We start from the raw sequence: 18309 nt of genomic DNA, 5'->3' as shown, positions 1-18309 counted from the left end.
GTATTGTTGTTGTTGTTTTTATTTTTGTTATTTTTGGAAATTCAATAAAATGTTATTAAAAGAAAAGAAAATTGTTGTCTGAACAGTTTTCCCATAGCAGGTTAGCTCACATCAACCCTTTCAAACAAAGCTTGCCTTCAGAAGGAGGTTACAAGAGGACTGCAACTCTGTCGCAAGTTTTCCACAGTCCGATTAAGCCCTTCGTTGTACCGCAACTTCATTAAAAATATTAGAAGGGATGCTGAGAGGTGCTGAGCAAAGACTCAGGAAGAAACATTCCATAGTTGTGTAACAGAGGTTGGGAGAAAGGGACAACAACAACAACAGCCAAAGACTGTGCCTGCTGGCAGGGTCTAGAGCAGTGTGTACTCAGCAACACAATTAAAAATCTTGACATCGGCCCAAATCGCAGGGTGCAACACTCATTAAGCCGCATTACACAAAACAGCATTTCAAACACACAAACACACTCTGTGCCAACCGACCCTAGCCCATGTCATTAATAACAAGAGCGTCCACGTCCACAATAACAGGGCATTCACGTCATGGGCTGGTCAACAAGGAGCAGGACAGTGGATCAAAGCTTGCGATCTACAGAGAATATTGGCAACGCTGGCATTCAGCCACACTTAGAAGGGAAAAGAAAATATGACTTACCTTTCATTGTCTGGAAGGGTTAGCCACTGCAGGATTGTTAATATTCTGCGCTCGTGAGGGATCATACTAGAACAGAACAGAGCAAACTGAGTAAGAAACAGCGGCACAATTTTATTTTATTTTTTGGCCCGTATTCACACACAAGACTGTCACAAAGCTTGGGTGTGCTATGCTTGAGTATGTGGTTCACATTGAGAGCACGTAGGCACTGCTGCTAATAATCATGGCTATGGTTCTCCCGTAACAAAGCCTGTTAAATGATAGAATAGGCTTAGCGTTGCTTAGGGGGTGGCTCCCATTTGCTGCCCAGTGCAGCTTGAGCCTGAGAATTGGGGAAGGAGGGGTCCATGCGCTTAGTCAGAGGAGGCTTGGCCTCTTCGTCCAGCCACATTAATCTGGGCCACCCTCTTGGCCAATTAGGAGGGAGCTGGGGGGGTCTAGGCAAAGGGCAGAGGCCAGGGCAGTAAAAGGGAGTGGTGCCCAGGGCCCAGCATGTACCTGATTGTCGGTGGGTCACCTGCCCTCCCACCCATGTTATCATGTGCATGTCTTTCAGCCCAAAGGTGAGTGAGCTGAGGTGGTATGGACCTTGCTACGGATTACTTGGTCACCCTATTGAGAGCCAAGGAGCAGGGCCGTCTTTACCCAGGGGTGCAAGGGGTGTGGGGCACCCAGGCGCCGAATTCTGGGGGGACGCCAGGCGGCAGCTGCTGAAGCTGCCTAAGCTCTTAACTATCTACCTGTTATGAAATAGTACATAATTTTGATCAAGCTAGAAAAACAAAATACATATATACCTAGGTATTACCGAAATGTATACAATCATAGCTCATGTTACGTTTGCTTCATGTTACGTTCTTTCAGGTTACGTCCCGCGGCGACCCAGAAGTACCGGAAAGGGTTACTTCTGGGTTTCGCCACTCGCACATGCGCAGACGCGCAAAATGACGTCACATGCATGTGCAGAAATGGCAAGTCGCAACCCGCATGTGCACAGACGCGCCGCTGCGGGTTGCGCTCTTTTCACGTTGTGAACAGGCCTCCGGAACGGATCCCGTTCGCAACCAGAGGTCCCACTGTACCTACTGTTTCACTAAAGAACTTTCGACTTGTGCGCTCATTTGCCAAAGATGCGCCATGCCAGTGGCGGCGCTTTGTCATTCACAACGGGGTGCTGGGCAGATCTTTGCACCCCGGCGGCACATATGCCAAAGTCAGCACTGCCAGGGAGGAATATTTCCTGCAGACAAATGGGCCCTTCTGCAGCTTTTCGCCTGCGTCAGAGCAAACGTCAAGACTTGGGCAAATAAGACAGCCTTTAAACAGCTGGGTACCCAGTTAAAAGGTTCCTGGAAGGGGCAGAACTGTCTGGGTGCACACAACAAGGCCAATGGGCCATAGCACCAGACAACACTGTCAGGAATGCCCCTCTTGATCCATGCCTAGGGGTAGCCGTCATGCCAGGTCCAATTCACCCTAGGTGCAACCAGCAGGCAGGCTGGTTGAGGGCAGATGCTTACCCAATGCCTTATGCCAAACTGGCTTACACCTGTCGTCAATAAAGTTGCATCCTAATTTAACCCATCCAATGGTCTCCTGCATCTTATTTACACTGCCACATCCCCACCAGCCAACAGTGCACCATATGCGCCTGGGCCATGTACATGGGGAACCTGCAGCTCTCCAGATGTTGCTGGGATTCCCATCAGCCTTAGCCAGCATGACCAATGGTCAGAGCTGAAGGCAGCTATAGCTCAGTAATGCCTGGAGGACCCCAGGCTCCCCTGCCTATGTTAAAACCACCTAGGAAGCATTAAGCTAGAAACAGACATTTGCTGTTAATGTTAAAATAATAAATGTGACTTTCCCATCTGTTCTGACCCAAGGCAATTTCAACAGGTTCCTTTCATCCCACTTTCATGCTATTCTGTACACCAAGTTGCTAAGGAAATAACTTTTGGGGTTATCGTAGGTGGGTTTAGTCCCACAGATAGAGCCTCCACCATCTACTCCAGTTTACCAGTAATTTCTGGAGTGTCAATGGTGTAAAGCAGGAGTAGGCAACAGGTTTTCCAGATATGGTGGGCTACATTGTCCATAATGCCTGACCACTGCAGTGCAACATCTGGAAGGCCACACAGATTGCATTCCCCTCCTCACTTCATTTTTTACTTTATCTTTCTAGTGTATCCTCTACATTGGTTCTTAGTTAATAGTTACTTATACAGTGCTTTTCCAAAACACTTCATCACATGTCTCAGTGGTGGGCAAATTGGAAAACAGATGTTGCCTGAATTGAAAGCTCTCAAGAGATGAAGCCAGGGACATTTTTCAGCCCGATTCTATCCTTCCTTGAAAATTAAGACCTGTCGATTTCTATGGCATTTGCTTCCCAGTTCTTGTTAATTGTGGTTATGTTACCAGTTCTGTCTTGTGCGGGTATACTTACGTAGACCAAAAGAATGAACCAGCTCTCACTCCTTGCTTGGCAGCCGTAATCCATATCTAATTAGGAAAATATAAGGCGATTACAAAGAGTGGCAGACCGTTGGCTACATGACGGTACATTTATTAAAACAAAATGTCATAAATAAAACCTTCCCCAGCCCTCAGCCCCAAACATTGGCTTCCAGTTCTACAGATTAGAATTTGAGCATTTGCATCCAACCGGGCTAGCAGCAGAAATCTGAATAGTTTCCTTGATTAACAGGTTAGAGAATCAGTGTCATGGTTATTTAATAACTGAAAAAAATTAAAAAGAGAACAGAGCTAAAATCCTGATTGTGCAAGCTGGTGCCTTTTTCCGGATGCTGAAAATTTCAGTCTCTGAAGTCACCAGTATGATGTTCACACACACACACACACACACACACACACGAACATCTGAAGTACAGTGGTACCTCGGGTTACATACGCTTCAGGTTACATATGCTTCAGGTTACAGACTCCGCTAACCCAGAAATAGTGCTTCAGGTTAAGAACTTTGCTTCAGGATGAGAACAGAAATCGTGCTCCAGTGGCGTGGCAGCAGCAGGAGGCCCCATTAGCGAAGGTGCTGCTTCAGGTTAAGAACAGTTTCAGGTTAAGTACGGACCTCCAGAATGAATTAAGTACTTAACCCGAGGTACCACTGTTCAATGTTAGCTCCCAGTCTCACAACAGCAACCCGGTTGCATATGTGAGTATTCACTGTCATGCAAAGAATTCAGCTTTTAACACAGGTTGTGAAATGACATTTTCATCGCTGGGCACAAGTTAAGATCACCACACAGGATGAGGACCACCACATGAAGGCTCTACACCATCTCATGTTCTGAATTATCATGTGACCAGACTCTGCAAGAGATTTGAAGCCTTGGTCTGTGTCAAACATTGTACAGCTCTTAACACCCGCATGCCACCTATGCAGGGATGAAAAACATAGAGGGAAAAATATCTCTTGCAGTGGAACAAAATTATAGGACAGAGGTGTGGCACTGGGCTGTACACAATGGTTGAGACTATCATCAACCATTTAGCCTCTGTGATCTACCCATTAGCAGTTGCTGCCTAGTTAAACCCCCAGCTTGCAATTCTAAGTTAGAAAGTTCAGCTTCAAAGCATCTTAAGGACCCCTCTTGGGAGCCTGGCAAAAAACACAGCACCTCCAGCCACAGCCAGTACAGTGGTACCTCGGGTTAAGAACTTAATTCATTCTGGAGGTCCATTCTTAACCTGAAACTGTTCTTAACCTGAGGTACCACTTTAGCTAATGGGGCCTCCCGCTGCTGCCATGCCATTGCCGCATGATTTCTGTTCTCATCCTGAAGCAAAGTTCTTAACCCGAGGTACTATTTCTGGGTTAGCAGTGTCTGTAACCTGAAGCATCTGTAACCTGCAGCGTCTGTAACTCGAGCTATCACTGTATTTTGCTGCCGAAGGCCAAGGATACAATGACTCCCCATCCCACATACGGAAGCCAATCAGAATTGCGGTTGAATCTTTTCTGCTGCCTGACTTTTGCCTAACAGTAGGGCTGGGCCATGGGAGCAATCAGAGGCTCAATAGGAGCTCAATGTCATCTCTGGGAACACTGCACAAGAAAAATGCTTCCTTTTGCCTTGTTGCCTGTAGGAGCACCATGTTCCTTTTGGACACTGTACTAACAAGAACCATAGATCAATCTTCCCGGGTGAACGGGTCCCTTGCATTTGCTTTCACTTTTTGAAGTGTAAAACACCTTTTTGATGTTCCTAATAAGGTTCTGTTTACATGAGCAGGATACTGCCATGGTGGTGTCTTAAATTATTCAAAAAGCTTTTGACCCATAACACCCTTGGCGTTGCCAGGTGGAATTGGCAATAGAAGGGTTGTAACCAGCTGCTTCTGTCCAAGATCTATTGTTAAGTGTTAAAATGAAGGAGGGTGGGGACTGCATTTTATAGCTATAGTAACACACTGCCACAGGGATACAGTCATACCTCGGGTTACAAACACTTCAGGTTGCATATTTTCGGGTTGAGGACCACCAAAACCCAGAAGTACTGGGTTTTGGCAGTCGTGCATGTGCAGAAGCATCAAATCGTGCTTTGCGCATGCACAGAAGTGCCAAATCACAACCCACACGTGTGCAGATACGCCGCTGCAGGTTGCGGATGCTGCAGGTTGCGAACGTGCATCCCGCAAGGATCACGTTCGCAACCCGAGTGTCCACTGTATTTCTAAAAATAATTAAAGAGAATTTAAACCAAATTTTAAACCCAAGTATCATTATGATTGGCATCCCAGTCTTTTGCTAAAGCTATATTTAGCAGTGAAGGGGCGTGGGTGGCGCTGTGGGTTAAACCACTGAGCCTAGAGCTTGCTGATCAGAAGGTCGGCGGTTCGAATCCCCACGGTGGGGTGAGCTCCTGCTGCTCAGTCCCTGCTCCTGCCAACCTAGCAGTTCAAAAGCACGTCAAAGTGCAAGTAGATAAATAGGTACCGCTCCGGCGGGAAGGTAAACGGCATTTCCCTGTGCTGCTCTGGTTCACCAGAAGCGGCTTAGTCATGCTGGCCACATGACCCAGAAGCTGTACGCCGGCTCCCTCAGCCAATAAAGTGAGATGAGCGCTGCAACCCCAGAGTTGGCCACGACTGGACCTAATGGTCAGGGGTCCCTTTACCTTTACCTTTATATTTAGCAGTATCAGAACCAATTTTCAGCAAAGACTTCCCTTAATAGGCTTTTCTGCATAATCAATCCAGCAACCCTGATCCGGCTAGAAGTTAGCCATGACAAAGTCTCACTCAAAACCAATGGAGTAAAAGTGACATTATCCCCGACTCCCACTGGAGCCGAGTCATGACTAATTTTTGACATAGCTGGCCCCAGTCGTGCCAACATAAAAGCCAGAAGATTTAATACCACACACACACACACAAAATGTCCATTATTTTTATTGATTCACTTTCGCTAAGGCAAACCAAACAGAAACTTACCGGCTGGCCTCCCCACCAACGGTGATTAAATTTTTCTCGGCCTCGGAGGCTGAACGCAGCATCAAATACAGGATCGTACATTGAATTGCCAATGATTCCGTGGGATTCAGGATAGAGGCCCTTTGTGTTGGAAATGTTGAAAAATCAAACAGATTATTAACTATTCCATATGACCTTATAACGGAAAAAAAATAGCAGTTTCAGTGGAAATCATAGCGCGTGGGAAGACTTCTGGTTTTTTGTTGAAGTGCTAAAAACTTGTCTTCCCAGTTAAGGCCTCCATCTCGCTATGCTAATCTGCTGACTAAACTTGTGCAATACAGTACAATCACATCTTACATGGGGGTTATGTTCTGGGGGGGGTGACACATTTATGCAAAAATGTATATACTTGAATAGCCCGGTGCGGGCATCCCTAGCCTTCCAGAGCTGGCACGCCAAGGGGGCCTTGCCTCCCAAGCAAGGCAGAGAACTTAAAAGCCCTTTTCTGTTGGGTTTCCCCAACACTAGTGCTTTCCCCATCACTGATTATCTGGGTATACACCAGTGTAAGCAACACAGGAATCAGGACATGGCCCAAGAGTTAAGAAAGAAGAGAGATAATGCAGTTAATGGTTACTTAGAATCATAGAATCATAGAGTTGGAAGAGACCACAAGGGCCATCGAGTCCAACCCCCTGCCAAGCAGGAAACACCATCAGAGCACTCCTGACATATGGTTGTCAAGCCTCTGCTTAAAGACCTCCAAAGAAGGAGACTCCACCACACTCCTTGGCAGCAAATTCCACTGTCGAACAGCTCTTACTGTCAGGAAGTTCTTCCTAATGTTTAGGTGGAATCTTCTTTCTTGTAGTTTGGATCCATTGCTCCGTGTCCGCTTCTCTGGAGCAGCAGAAAACAACCTTTCTCCCTCCTCTATGTGACATCCTTTTATATATTTGAACATGGCTATCATATCACCCCTTAACCTCCTCTTCTCCAGGCTAAACATGCCCAGCTCCCTTAGCCGTTCCTCATAAGGCATCGTTTCCAGGCCTTTGACCATTTTGGTTGCCCTCCTCTGGACACGTTCCAGTTTGTCAATGTCCTTCTTGAACTGTGGTGCCCAGAACTGGACACAGTACTCCAGGTGAGGTCTGACCAGAGCAGAATACAGTGGCACTATTACTTCCCTTGATCTAGATGCTATACTCCTATTGATGCAGCCCAGAATTGCATTGGCTTTTTTAGCTGCCGCGTCACACTGTTGGCTCATGTCAAGTTTGTGGTCAAACTTGATTGCTGCCTTAACAAACCTTAACAAACTTGATTGCTGCCTTAACAAAGTCCAAATCTAGTTATATGCAATATTGCCAGCTGTATCCCTAATCACTAACTGACTTCCAGCCAGTCTAGAATGGAAGTCTTGTAATACCATCTGAAGTTGGCAGTGGATCCCTCCAACCCTTCCCCCCCCCCCACGTGCAAAAGAGTAATGGAGTAGGGCGAGTTGTATCCTGAGCAAGAATGCTTTAGAGGCAAGTTTAACCTCATGGCATGCCTCCTCCACAGTCATAATCTTGCCTCCAGAATACTATTAACTAAAATGCTCCCCCAATTTCATTGCTCCCCTTTAAAAGAAATGGGCTCCTTTAACAATCCATGGCTCAACTGTAGACTTCCATTTCCAGACTCACACTTTTTCAGAACCCAGTTCCTCCAGACCCCATTTTACACCTCCTCTTCCCTAGTATGGAAGAAGAGCCTGCTGCTCATAGCAAACTCTACTCATTTAAGCATAGCTGTAGTTGAGAAGTAGCCTGGCCTTGCCCCCCACCCCACCCCCCAAAATGGAGCAAAGAGTGGAGTTTTGGTTCGGAGTCCAAGGTGATTCCTGAAGTTCCTTCTCCAGACAATAAGATTAGTTACCCTAATCTCTTTCTTTACTCTCAGTGATCCGAAGGACTGAAATCGAACAGATCCTAGAAGTTGACAGAGAGCTGGAGTGTTGTTTTTTTCAGTGTGTGTGTGTGTGTGTGTGAAATTTCTCCTTTTAAATTTAGCAACACCTATGGCGGGTACCAATGAGTCCAAGTATGTAGAAGGGCATGAACCCAATTCACTTCCAAACTGATAGCAAATACGGATGGTCAAATGCCTGCTAGAGGGGAGGATAGCTCAAGTCAAAACTCTTTTATACTCTCACAAAGCTCAACAGGTTAAATGCCAGCTTCTCACCTAAGCCGTTCCATGGTCTTTTTCACATGACACAGGTATATGCAAATTTGCCCTTAGGCTCGGTGACCATTCCCTTCCCCGCATCAAAGCAGGACAACAACATATCTCAGAGGCTTTCCTCATCACCAACCACCACTCATTTGATATCTACAGAAAAGCAGGAGGTTTCCTATATACTCATAAAACCAGCAGCAAAACTTACCGTCGCCAGGGTATACAAGTTAGGGAAGGTTTTTGTAGGGTAGACAGGCCTCATATATGGCGCATGTGTCCCACAGGACCCTGAAAATGAAGTTTGTGGTGTGCTTTTAATATAGATCGGTACAGTGATATTTACATACAGCAGATGCCATTAAAGTCAATCATGAAACATGGTGTTTCGCTGCACTAACTGTGCAATCCTGTACATGCTTATAATAATAATATTAATTTATTATTTATACCCCGCCCATCTCGCTGGGCTTCCCAGTCACTCTGGGTGGCTTCCAACAAAATATTAAAATACAGCAATGCATCTCACATTAAAAGCTTCCCTAAACAGGGCTGCCTTCAGGTGTCGTCTAAAAGTCTGGTAGTTGTTGTTCTCTTTGACATCTGGTGGGAGGGTGTTCCACAGGGCGGGCGCCACTACCTAGAAGGCCTCTGCCTGGTTCCCTATAACTTGGCTTCTCGCAATGAGGGAACCGCCAGAAGGCCCTTGGCGCTGGACCTCAGTGTCTGGGCAGAATGATGGGGGTGGAGACACTCCTTCAGATATACAGGACCGAGGCCATGTAGGGCTTTAAAGGTCAGCACCGGGTGGCGCTGTGGGTTAAACCACAGAGCCTAGGACTTGCCGATCAGAAGGTCAGAGGTTCGAATCCCCGTGACGGGGTGAGCTCCCGTTGCTCGGTCCCTGCTCCTGCCAACCTAGCAGTTCGAAAGCACGTCAAAGTCCAAGTAGATAAATAGGTACCGCTCTGGCGGGAAGGTAAACGGCATTTCCGTGCGCTGCTCTGGTTCTCCAGAAGTGGCTTAGTCATGCTGGCCACATGACCCAGAAGCTGTACGCCGGCTCCCTTGGCCAATAAAGCGAGATGAGCGTCGCAACCCCAGAGTCGGCCACGACTGGACCTAATGGTCAGGGGTCCCTTTACCTTTACCTTTACCTTTACCAACACTTTGAATTGTGCTCGGAAACGTACTGGGAGCCAATGTAGGTCTTTCAAGACCGGTGTTATGTGGTCTTGGCAGCCACTCCCAGTCACCAGTCTCCAGCTTATCTCTGTTCAGTAGGGCTTACTAAATACATTTTAAATTGCAGTTTAGGATGGGAGAAAGACAAAAAAGGGCTTTTGTCCCAATAAAGCACATGCACTTACTTAGTTTTTCAATGTTGCGCATCACTTTGTCGCCTTTCTTCATGTACGATGCACGGAAGCCATCGACCGAAAAGATTATCAATGGGGGGCGAACAAAACTGTGGGAGGCAAAGCATGTTACTAATGAACTTCACAGCTGGAGTAAAGATGTGGCAAAACAAATTGGGAAAGAAAGCCTCTTCTCTGTGGTTTCAGGACAACTTCACCTTGTGTCAAAGTGACCTAGGACAACTTTTATGCCTGAGCAGAGCCAAAAATCCCGGGCACACATGCCCTTCACTCATTTGAGTTATATAAATAAATAAGGCATCACCTTATAAGTATTTTTTAAATTTATTTGTTACCTTTGTGTTTCCATGCAGATAAGTTATCTTTTGTTAAAAATCCACAGGGAAACTTAGTCCCATTGCCATCAGAAAATGGTGTTGTTATAAGTTTATAATACATGAGTAGTATTCACTGCTGGTCCTACTCAGAGCCAACACATTGAGGTTAATAAACAGGACTTAGGTTCATTATTTTTATTTATTAAATTTCTATACTGCCCTTCACCTGAAGATCACAGGGCAGTTCTACAGTGTAAAACAGTAATTTCAGAGGGTCTACTTCAAGTAGGACTTAAATGAATACAACCCTATATTTTAATATTTTTACATTTCTCTTGGGAAGACAGGCAAACTAATGCCAGTGCGCTGGAAGAAGCAAAGATCACCAGTGTTGAAGCAATATTCTTCAACATCAGCTTCATTGGACTGGTCATGTTGTTCGGATGCCTGAATATCATCTTCCAAAGCAACTACTATACTCTATTCCAAACTTAAAAATGGAAAGCGTAATGCTGGTGGCAAAAACAAAAGAGGTTTAAAAACTCTCTCAAGGCAAATAAAAAAAATGTAGCATAAACACCAACAACTGGGAAACACGGGCCTGTGAGTGCTCCAGCTGGAGAGCAGCCTTTCCCAAAGGTGTCATGGGCTTTGAAAATACTCGGACTCAGGACTTAAGGGAGAAACATGCTAAGAGGAAGGCATGCTTGGCAAACCTTCACCGTGATCAACTCCCATCCAGAACCCAATGTCCCCAGTGTGGAAAGACGTGTGGATCCAGAGTTGGCCTCCACAGTCACTTACGGACTCACTGTTAAGACCGTGTTCGTGGAAGACAATCTTACTCGGCTACGAGTGATCGCCAAAGAAGAACAACAAGAAGATTTTGATGTAAAGGCATGGAGAGAGATCCAGTGCAATGTTAGCACCATGTTGTGCGAGAGTCTGTGCTGTTGAGCAGCACAAAGCTAAATTGACAAAGAGTATAATAGTAGCTGCTGCACTATGGGCTGAACAATGCATTTTGCAAGCGAAAGACATCCATTCGATTTGGCTATTGTATATAATCGTAAATAAGTGCTCTCACTAGCAGAATGGCTGTTCTGCAAATGGGCTGCTGCAACTGGATATTGTCCAGAAAATGCATACAGTATGATGGTTCTCCTTTCTTTAGATGCTTGCAACAAGCCTCAATTTTCCCAACAGGACACAAAAACGAACTGCTCAGTTGATCTGACCACCAGTGGCAGCCGACACTTAATAGATCTCCTACACGTGATAAAAATAAGCACATAAAACAAAGCACTTACTTTGCTGGGCATTCTGGTGTCCGTGTATCCTCACATTCATCCGCAACCCAGTGAGTCTCTCCTAAAGAGGGATGATAATAAAAACCATTTTGTACACGACCTATACAGCTGCAAGTTCCATTTACAGCAAAGGTGACGGCACCTATGTCTCTGCAGGAGTTAGTCCTACTGATCACCAGGGCTTGTTCTCAAGTAAAGAGCGCATTGGATTGCAGCTGCATTGCCATGTTTGTTTTCATGAATCCTTGAATGATCATAGCCAATCTTAGAATCTTTTATTGTATACAGATGTGTAGGGTGCAGGTTTGCCAAACTGTGTGTGTGTTTTAACTCAACACTTCTTTCTGGCTGCATGTTCATTGTCCAGTGTGTGCTCAGTGCACCTTTGGATGCTTAATCTCATGGTGACAAAATCCTGAAAAGAATTATTTCACCGTTTCACAATCCAAGGCCCCTTTTTTAACAGTTTAAAATTTCATCAGCGTCTTTAACAACAATATACTCTGCCTGACTAGTATGGCTGGAAGCGTATATAAACAATGCCCCTCTGTTGCTATTTTCAGATGAGATTCAATCACACCCCAGCAAATTCAGGTTGGGCAATTAAAGTGCGTTTGGAGCAATAAAAATAAAGTGTGGTGTTGTTGTTTTTTTGCAAGATAGAAAGTGGTGGGGAAATGCCCCGGAAACTGTTGGGTAGCATTTGCTGCAAACCCATCATCTAACCTCCCTGCAAACAAATCAGGATTGATGCTCAGCAATCAGGTCATCAAGTCATAGAAACCTTTTGCTATTGTCTGTTCACAAGGAAAAAGATGGGAGGCCACTTGGGAGATCCTATTTCACCTATAGAACAGCATGACTATCATTCGTGTTGTTGTTATTCTGTTACAAAGTACAAAAATATCTGAATCGTCTCATGAGAAAAAATAAGGACTTGTCAACCAGTTTCTACATGGGCACACATCTACAAAGTGGTGTCTTTAACTGGGCTTTTAAAAAACCACTCTCAATATTATTTGTGCCTGCAAATGTTTTGGGGTGGCGATATTGCTTCATTTCCAATTGGTGCAAGTTCTGTAACTTCCTGCTGAAACCCATAACTAGTAACACCAAAAATGTCCCAGAAGTTTTCTCCCACTTTTGTCGCACTATAGCCTCTCCAGATAGCAGTGCGCTAACTTAGGGGAAGCATCGCAGAAGGAATGAAGCATCAGTCAGCTTGGACTAGGTGACTCACATCTCCCTTCCAAAACATGTTTAGGAGAAGCATGATCCGGAATGGTTAGATTTCTTTTGCAGATAGAAGAACGAAAACAAGTACCTTTACAAACAACTTGGTAGTTAGTACAACAGTCCCCTCTGGATAAGCAGTCTTCAGAACAGTGACAGGCATGATCTTCATTCCTCGTCTCTCCGCATCGCTCTTTCGTACATTCCCAGCCTCCAGCTAACATTATCACAAAAACAAAAAACATGAAGACAGTGGTTTCTTAAAGACAACTATGCACATGTGCCCCACACCTTTGGGGCAAAACAATTCCACAGCAATTTTCACCTTATTGGATGTTTTCATTTTGAACCTGGAGTGGCTGTAGTCCAACAATGTCTGGAGGGTGCAAGTTTAGCCACTGATGCTTTAGTTGCGCTCAAAAGGTAGCAGGGTCCAGGACATAGGAGTTATCTACGTTACGTTGCTGTTGCCTTTATTCCAGCTTAAAGGCCATGGCCTTATCCCCCAAAATCCTGGGGGGTTTCAGTTTGTTAGATACATGCTATCCACCCCCCACAGAAGGGCTCACTGTTGAACCAGTTTAAATATGTACTTTTAAATGTGTTCAGAGATTCAGAACTTTGAGAGAGCTATTTCAATCCCAGCTCAGCTATGCTCATTGAAAAGATGGACACTTCCTCCAATCTATAAAGTGTTATGTTAGAAGAAGCAATGGAGTAAAGACTGTAAAGCATTCCATACTTGCACTTCTTTTCTTTCATAAGGACATGTTTGAGTAGTTCTATCAAGTAGCTGGGTGTATTAAGTACACTGGCTGCATCTGACTACAACAAACATCAAACCATAGTTTAGTGTTACAAATGAGGCCAGGCTAGCCATGGACTCACATACCTCTTCCTCCCTTCTCTAGCACATCCATACAAAGAGATGGGAAGCTTCAGCTAAACTCTAAATTCTGGTTAATCTGTTATTAAACTATGGTACATAGGTGCCAGCTCCCTGGGGCCCTGAGCACCCACCAAATTCCCCATGAAGGGGCCAGACACCCACAAATTTTGGCACCAGGGCCTTGCACACTGCATGACACCCACGGCCCTGGGCACCCACGGTTGCAGGGCCAAGCTGGCCCTCCTGCTATGGTTAGGGACAACAAACCAGTTTTATGGGCTGGAATTTGGCTCGTTTCCACTAACCATCATTAAGACTACATGGTGGTCTAAAACAGAAGTGAATGCTTCTGAATTCCACCTGGTGATTATGCCACAGGAGGAGTGACTGTGCGAGAATGGTGCTCACTTTGACTTGTTCTTGCAATGCTGGATTGTAGTTTAGCATTTTGTCCATGCCAAGGCTCCCTCCTCAACATGTGGGGTAGAGTGAAGAAGAATTGCCCCAAAGCTTTTCCAAGCTTTGGACAGTTTCACCTCCCCTCCCCTCTGCCTATGCCTCATGCATGACTGTTCAGGAGGGAGCCACCTTTTCCTCCAAAGAGGGTGTGTGTTGTTTTTTGAAGAGGCAGTCAACTGAAAGGGGTGGGAAGGAAAATGGGGCCATTTTCCTCCTGTGAACTTCCCTCTGTTCATACAATCCAAGCCATGTTGTGGCATAACTCCAAGAAAACACTCAAAAGGAAAAAAAAGATGGAAGAGATTGCTTATATTCTGCTTGCATACGATTCTTAGCACACACATGTACACAAACACACACACACCACTGTCCTACTACAAGTTGGTTATTAAGTGATTATGAACCAATCCTGCAAACAGAGTGTAAGGTCAAGTAGCTTGGTATGCACTGAATGCCAAACAAGGAGACAATTCAAGCAACTTCAATGACCTTCAACAGGAGAGGCTTAAAGACAACACATGCTTAATTCTTTCCCCCACTGAAATCTAGGATCATGTCCCTATGAAATAGTAGCAAAAATGAGTCCTAAGATTTCAACAAGCTGCATTTCCCACTGTGTTAAAAGATGCTCAGATCTGGGAGACGTGGACAGAAGCAATGGTTGAGCTCTCACCGAGGTGCTGAAACTGTATCTGAACTGTACCACCTCAGATTACAGACAGGTGCTCTTTTGACTCTTTGGAAAGGAGCCTAACTAAAAGCAGGTCGGAAGATATGGGCTGGGATGCAAGATTGTGGTTAGAGACTGGAGGTAATGGAGAGTAGGTAACCCTTTCCTTCAGGATGCAAACGTGTGTTGTCAATTGTTTTGGTTTTAGTGCTGGGAATCTTTTCCCAGACATAAAAAGGTCTGGAGATGTACTTCCCACTGTTAGTGCTCTGGCTTCTATTTCTGAGGAAACTTAGGTTAAATTTCCCTATGGAGGTTAAATTTCACCTTATGGAGAAGAATCCACGACCATGCATTTGAGAAGTCTTAAAAGCGTGTCAGCGCACACGGAGCGGTAGAAAAGGCCACGATAACGCTCATCAGCAGTAGCGATTTGTACAAAGCAGGCACTTAAAAGCTCTCCTACCTGTCTTTAAACACAGTTCGTCAAAGTCTGCACAACAACTGAAGTAGCTCTTGCACAAGTTGTCGCAGCGGCAACCTGGAGGCTCTGCCTCGTCAAGTTCAAAGCACCTGTTTTTGCAGGATCCAGAAGGACTGGTCCAAGAGGAATCGGATAAGACTGTGTTGGGGGCAAAAAAGAGAAAGAGGAAACCATGAGTCAAGCAACCAGTAGCTGGCTAAAGTTAACTACTTACTGCCAATCTGAGCTAACAGGCCCACTGCATTGCCCAATGAAAGAGAGGAGAAAAGAGACTGTTTAAGTCTCGTCAAACAATCTAAGAGCTGGTGTGTTCTCCAGTCACATTTTCTTATCCTGGATTAACCTGCAATGAATTAAAGCTGTATGGATTTTGTGCCAAACCAAAAATCCAAGTTTTGCATTGGAACCCCCACAGTTTCACCAAACTTATGGTAACTGGAAACTCCGGATACTGGACATAAAACAAACTGTCAAAGACCTGAGAATTATTTCACAAAGACAGGAGGAATGGAAGGTGAGAATAGCATGGAGATGGGGACCTAGGTGTAGACAGGAGAACAGGCAAGGACCTGGAAGGCGTCAAGGCTCAAATCCTCTAGAAGTCTTGGCCAGCCAGTCACATGGACCATCTATGAGGAAGGTAGGATGCAAGTTTACAGCACAGCAAAACCAACCCTGGCTGCTTGTAGCAAGTTTCAGTAGTGGTGTGAGGGACAGGGAGGGGGATGATGAGCAATGTGAGTTGGAGACAAGGAAGAAGCATGTTAAATGGCTCATAGCATAAAACATTGAAAACTGGGTATTCGAGCAAAAGAGTCAGTTGAGTTAAACCAAGAGCAGAAGCATTCAGCTGAAGTCATTCTTAACTTGCCATGAATAAAATGAACAGGGAAAGTAATCTAACTCATTTATACCATGTGCTGGCTAAGAAACATTGCACATTACTTTCAGGTTGTCCTGCACAGGGGTTGATAACGTGCACCTCTCCGACATTTTGCACAACAACTCATCAGCCTTAGCCAAAACAGTGTCACTACCATGATCTAAAGGCACAGTTTTGCAGTTGTCCGTTAGGCTAAATTTGTTTTTCAAAATCCAACAACTTTTGTTACATATTCCCTAGGAAGCATCCTACCAGTTTCACAGAAATCAATTGCTAAGCTTAGCATCACCTTCCCTAATCTGGATGGTACCACATTAGACAAAACAGCACCAGAACCAAAATGGAAGTGGGTGCTCCATCACTTGGATCCCTTAGGTTGCCCTTTGGCTTTTAGTTTTCCTTGCATCATCTCCTGCCAAATTACAGTGTGACATTTCACAAGACGATGACACGGTGTGCCATTTCGCTGTCTTTCAATGATTTGTTCAATGGTTTCATTTATCCATTTCATTTGGCTTACTGGCAAACCTTGAGCAGCAGAGGTCTTTGCACTTGGAACCCAGCCAGCCTGATTTTACAGCTAAGAACACCTCAAACACCCTCGGCTTGGGGGGGGGGTCTGTTAAAATCCATGCACATTTGTTTATTTTAGGAAGCAAAACTCAGCAAGTGTTATTGCATTTCACGTAAGTGACAGCCTTGTTGCTTGTGACACTCACACAAACTAGCTGTGTGTGAAGAATGGTTTTTAACATTTTTCTGTTAGGATATTTCCGTTCCACCTTAAAAGGGAGCAGGATGTTTGTATAACAGCCTGCGTAAGTTCCTGTCTCACAGGATGTTTATGTTGTAAGTTCGTTTCGTTTTTGGCTGTTTTGCCTGAGCAATCGGAGCAGACGGTCATGCTTTTCTTTGTTCTGACCAACGCCTAATAAACTGTAAATATGCATGTTCTGCTCTCATGCTGTGCAACTTCTGTTGTGTGAATTCTGCTGATAGAGTGTGCACAAGTCCAAGAATGTGGCTATCTTTTCTTGAGGCTTCGTGTCGCTACAATTGCTAGATACTGCGTGACTAAGGGAGGTCGATGGATCGTCCGGCACCGAGCTTGGGGCTCAGATGGACTTTATCTCCCTGGCAGTATCCCAACAACAGGTTTCGGGCCCAGATTCACGGCACTTGCAGGAGAGTAAGACTGCGACAGACTGCTGAGGTATGTGTGGGAAAAGCGAAAGCAGAGGCTTTTCTGTTGCCGCGGCAGCCTCTTTGATGTCCGGCTGGCCTAATTGGCCTGGGAACCGAGCCAAGCAGGCTTCGTGATTTATGGGTGCCAAGATAAGGAGTCTCTGAAGTGAAGAAGACTCACGGCTGACGTTAAGAGGTGGAATGGAGTTTTTCCAAGCCTCTGAAGCTGCTGAGTGTCCTAAATTAAATCGGGACAATTATGAGACCTGGGCAAGATGGTGTGAGGGTTTGCTGCGTCAGTTTGGAGTCTGGCATACTGTCTCAGAAGCCCCTCCAGTTCCTCTGACAGGGAGATGGGAGGCTCAGAATTCGAGAGCCATAGACGTAATAGTCTTGTCCGTCTCTCTGGAGGAAATTGCTACGCTAGCTGGCAACACGACTGCACGTCAGATGTGGAATGCTTTGAAGATAGCCCATCTGCCAGTCATCCCAGCCCAGAGTTTGACTGCATCGGAGGTCCTGGCTGTTTCCCAGAATGCGAGTGAATGCAGGGATGCCGAGGGCACTGGTTGCAAGCTGCAGGGGGAGCTGACTGTGATGTCATCCCAGGCAGCATTCCAGCCTCCAGGGGGAGCCAAGGAGTCGGCAGCTGAGAGCTCTGTTTCTCGTGAGAACCAAGGTCAGAGCCTTTGCAGAGGCCGGAAGACCAGATGTAAACAGAGCAAGAAGCTTGCAGGTGGCCAGGAGCGGGGGGGCAAGTTGCAACAGCCCACGCCAGTGGAAAACAAGGCTATGTTAGCTGGCACAGCTCCACCAAAGGCTAAAGGCACGTCTGATGGCCAGGAGCAGGGGGGCAAGTTGCAAAAGCCCTCGCCAGTGGAAAACAAGGCTGTGTTTGCTGGCACAGCTTCACCAAAGGCTAAAGGCAAGCTGCAAAAGCCCACGCCGGTGGGAAACAAGGCCAAGGCCAGGTTTGTAATTGACTCAGGTTGCACGCGCCATCTCAGCAAAGACCGCCATCTGTTTATCTCCTTCACACCTCAAGATGGAGAGGTCCAGCTGGCTGATGGAAGGACTTTGCAAGCTACAGGAGTTGGAACTGTGAAACTTGCAAGTCTGAATACGACCATTAGCAATGTACTTTTTGTTCCAGGAGCTGCGGACAATTTGATTAG

General features: G+C 45.6%; 1 protein-coding gene across 4 annotated transcripts in view; it reads right to left on the bottom strand.

Annotated features, from left to right (window-relative positions):
• Nucleotides 1-18309, bottom strand: part of ENPP2 (ectonucleotide pyrophosphatase/phosphodiesterase 2) — a 91823-nt gene that overhangs the window by 38647 nt on the left and 34867 nt on the right. For 3 of the 4 annotated variants that reach the window (XM_053395383.1, XM_053395386.1, XM_053395382.1), the window contains exons 3-10: nt 15049-15204; nt 12656-12781; nt 11332-11392; nt 9696-9793; nt 8537-8616; nt 6118-6237; nt 3107-3162; nt 658-723 (exon numbers count right to left, since the gene is read on the bottom strand). In XM_053395383.1, coding sequence (XP_053251358.1) covers nt 658-723; nt 3107-3162; nt 6118-6237; nt 8537-8616; nt 9696-9793; nt 11332-11392; nt 12656-12781; nt 15049-15204 — 763 coding nt within the window. The remainder of the gene's footprint in view (nt 1-657; nt 724-3106; nt 3163-6117; nt 6238-8536; nt 8617-9695; nt 9794-11331; nt 11393-12655; nt 12782-15048; nt 15205-18309) is intronic. The other variant, XM_053395385.1, reaches the window with a different exon arrangement.

This window comes from Podarcis raffonei, chromosome 7, assembly GCF_027172205.1.
Source record: "Podarcis raffonei isolate rPodRaf1 chromosome 7, rPodRaf1.pri, whole genome shotgun sequence".
NCBI lineage: Eukaryota > Metazoa > Chordata > Lepidosauria > Squamata > Lacertidae > Podarcis > Podarcis raffonei.
Note: the sequence above shows the minus strand (reverse complement) of the source record. Positions and strands in the feature narration are given on the sequence as shown.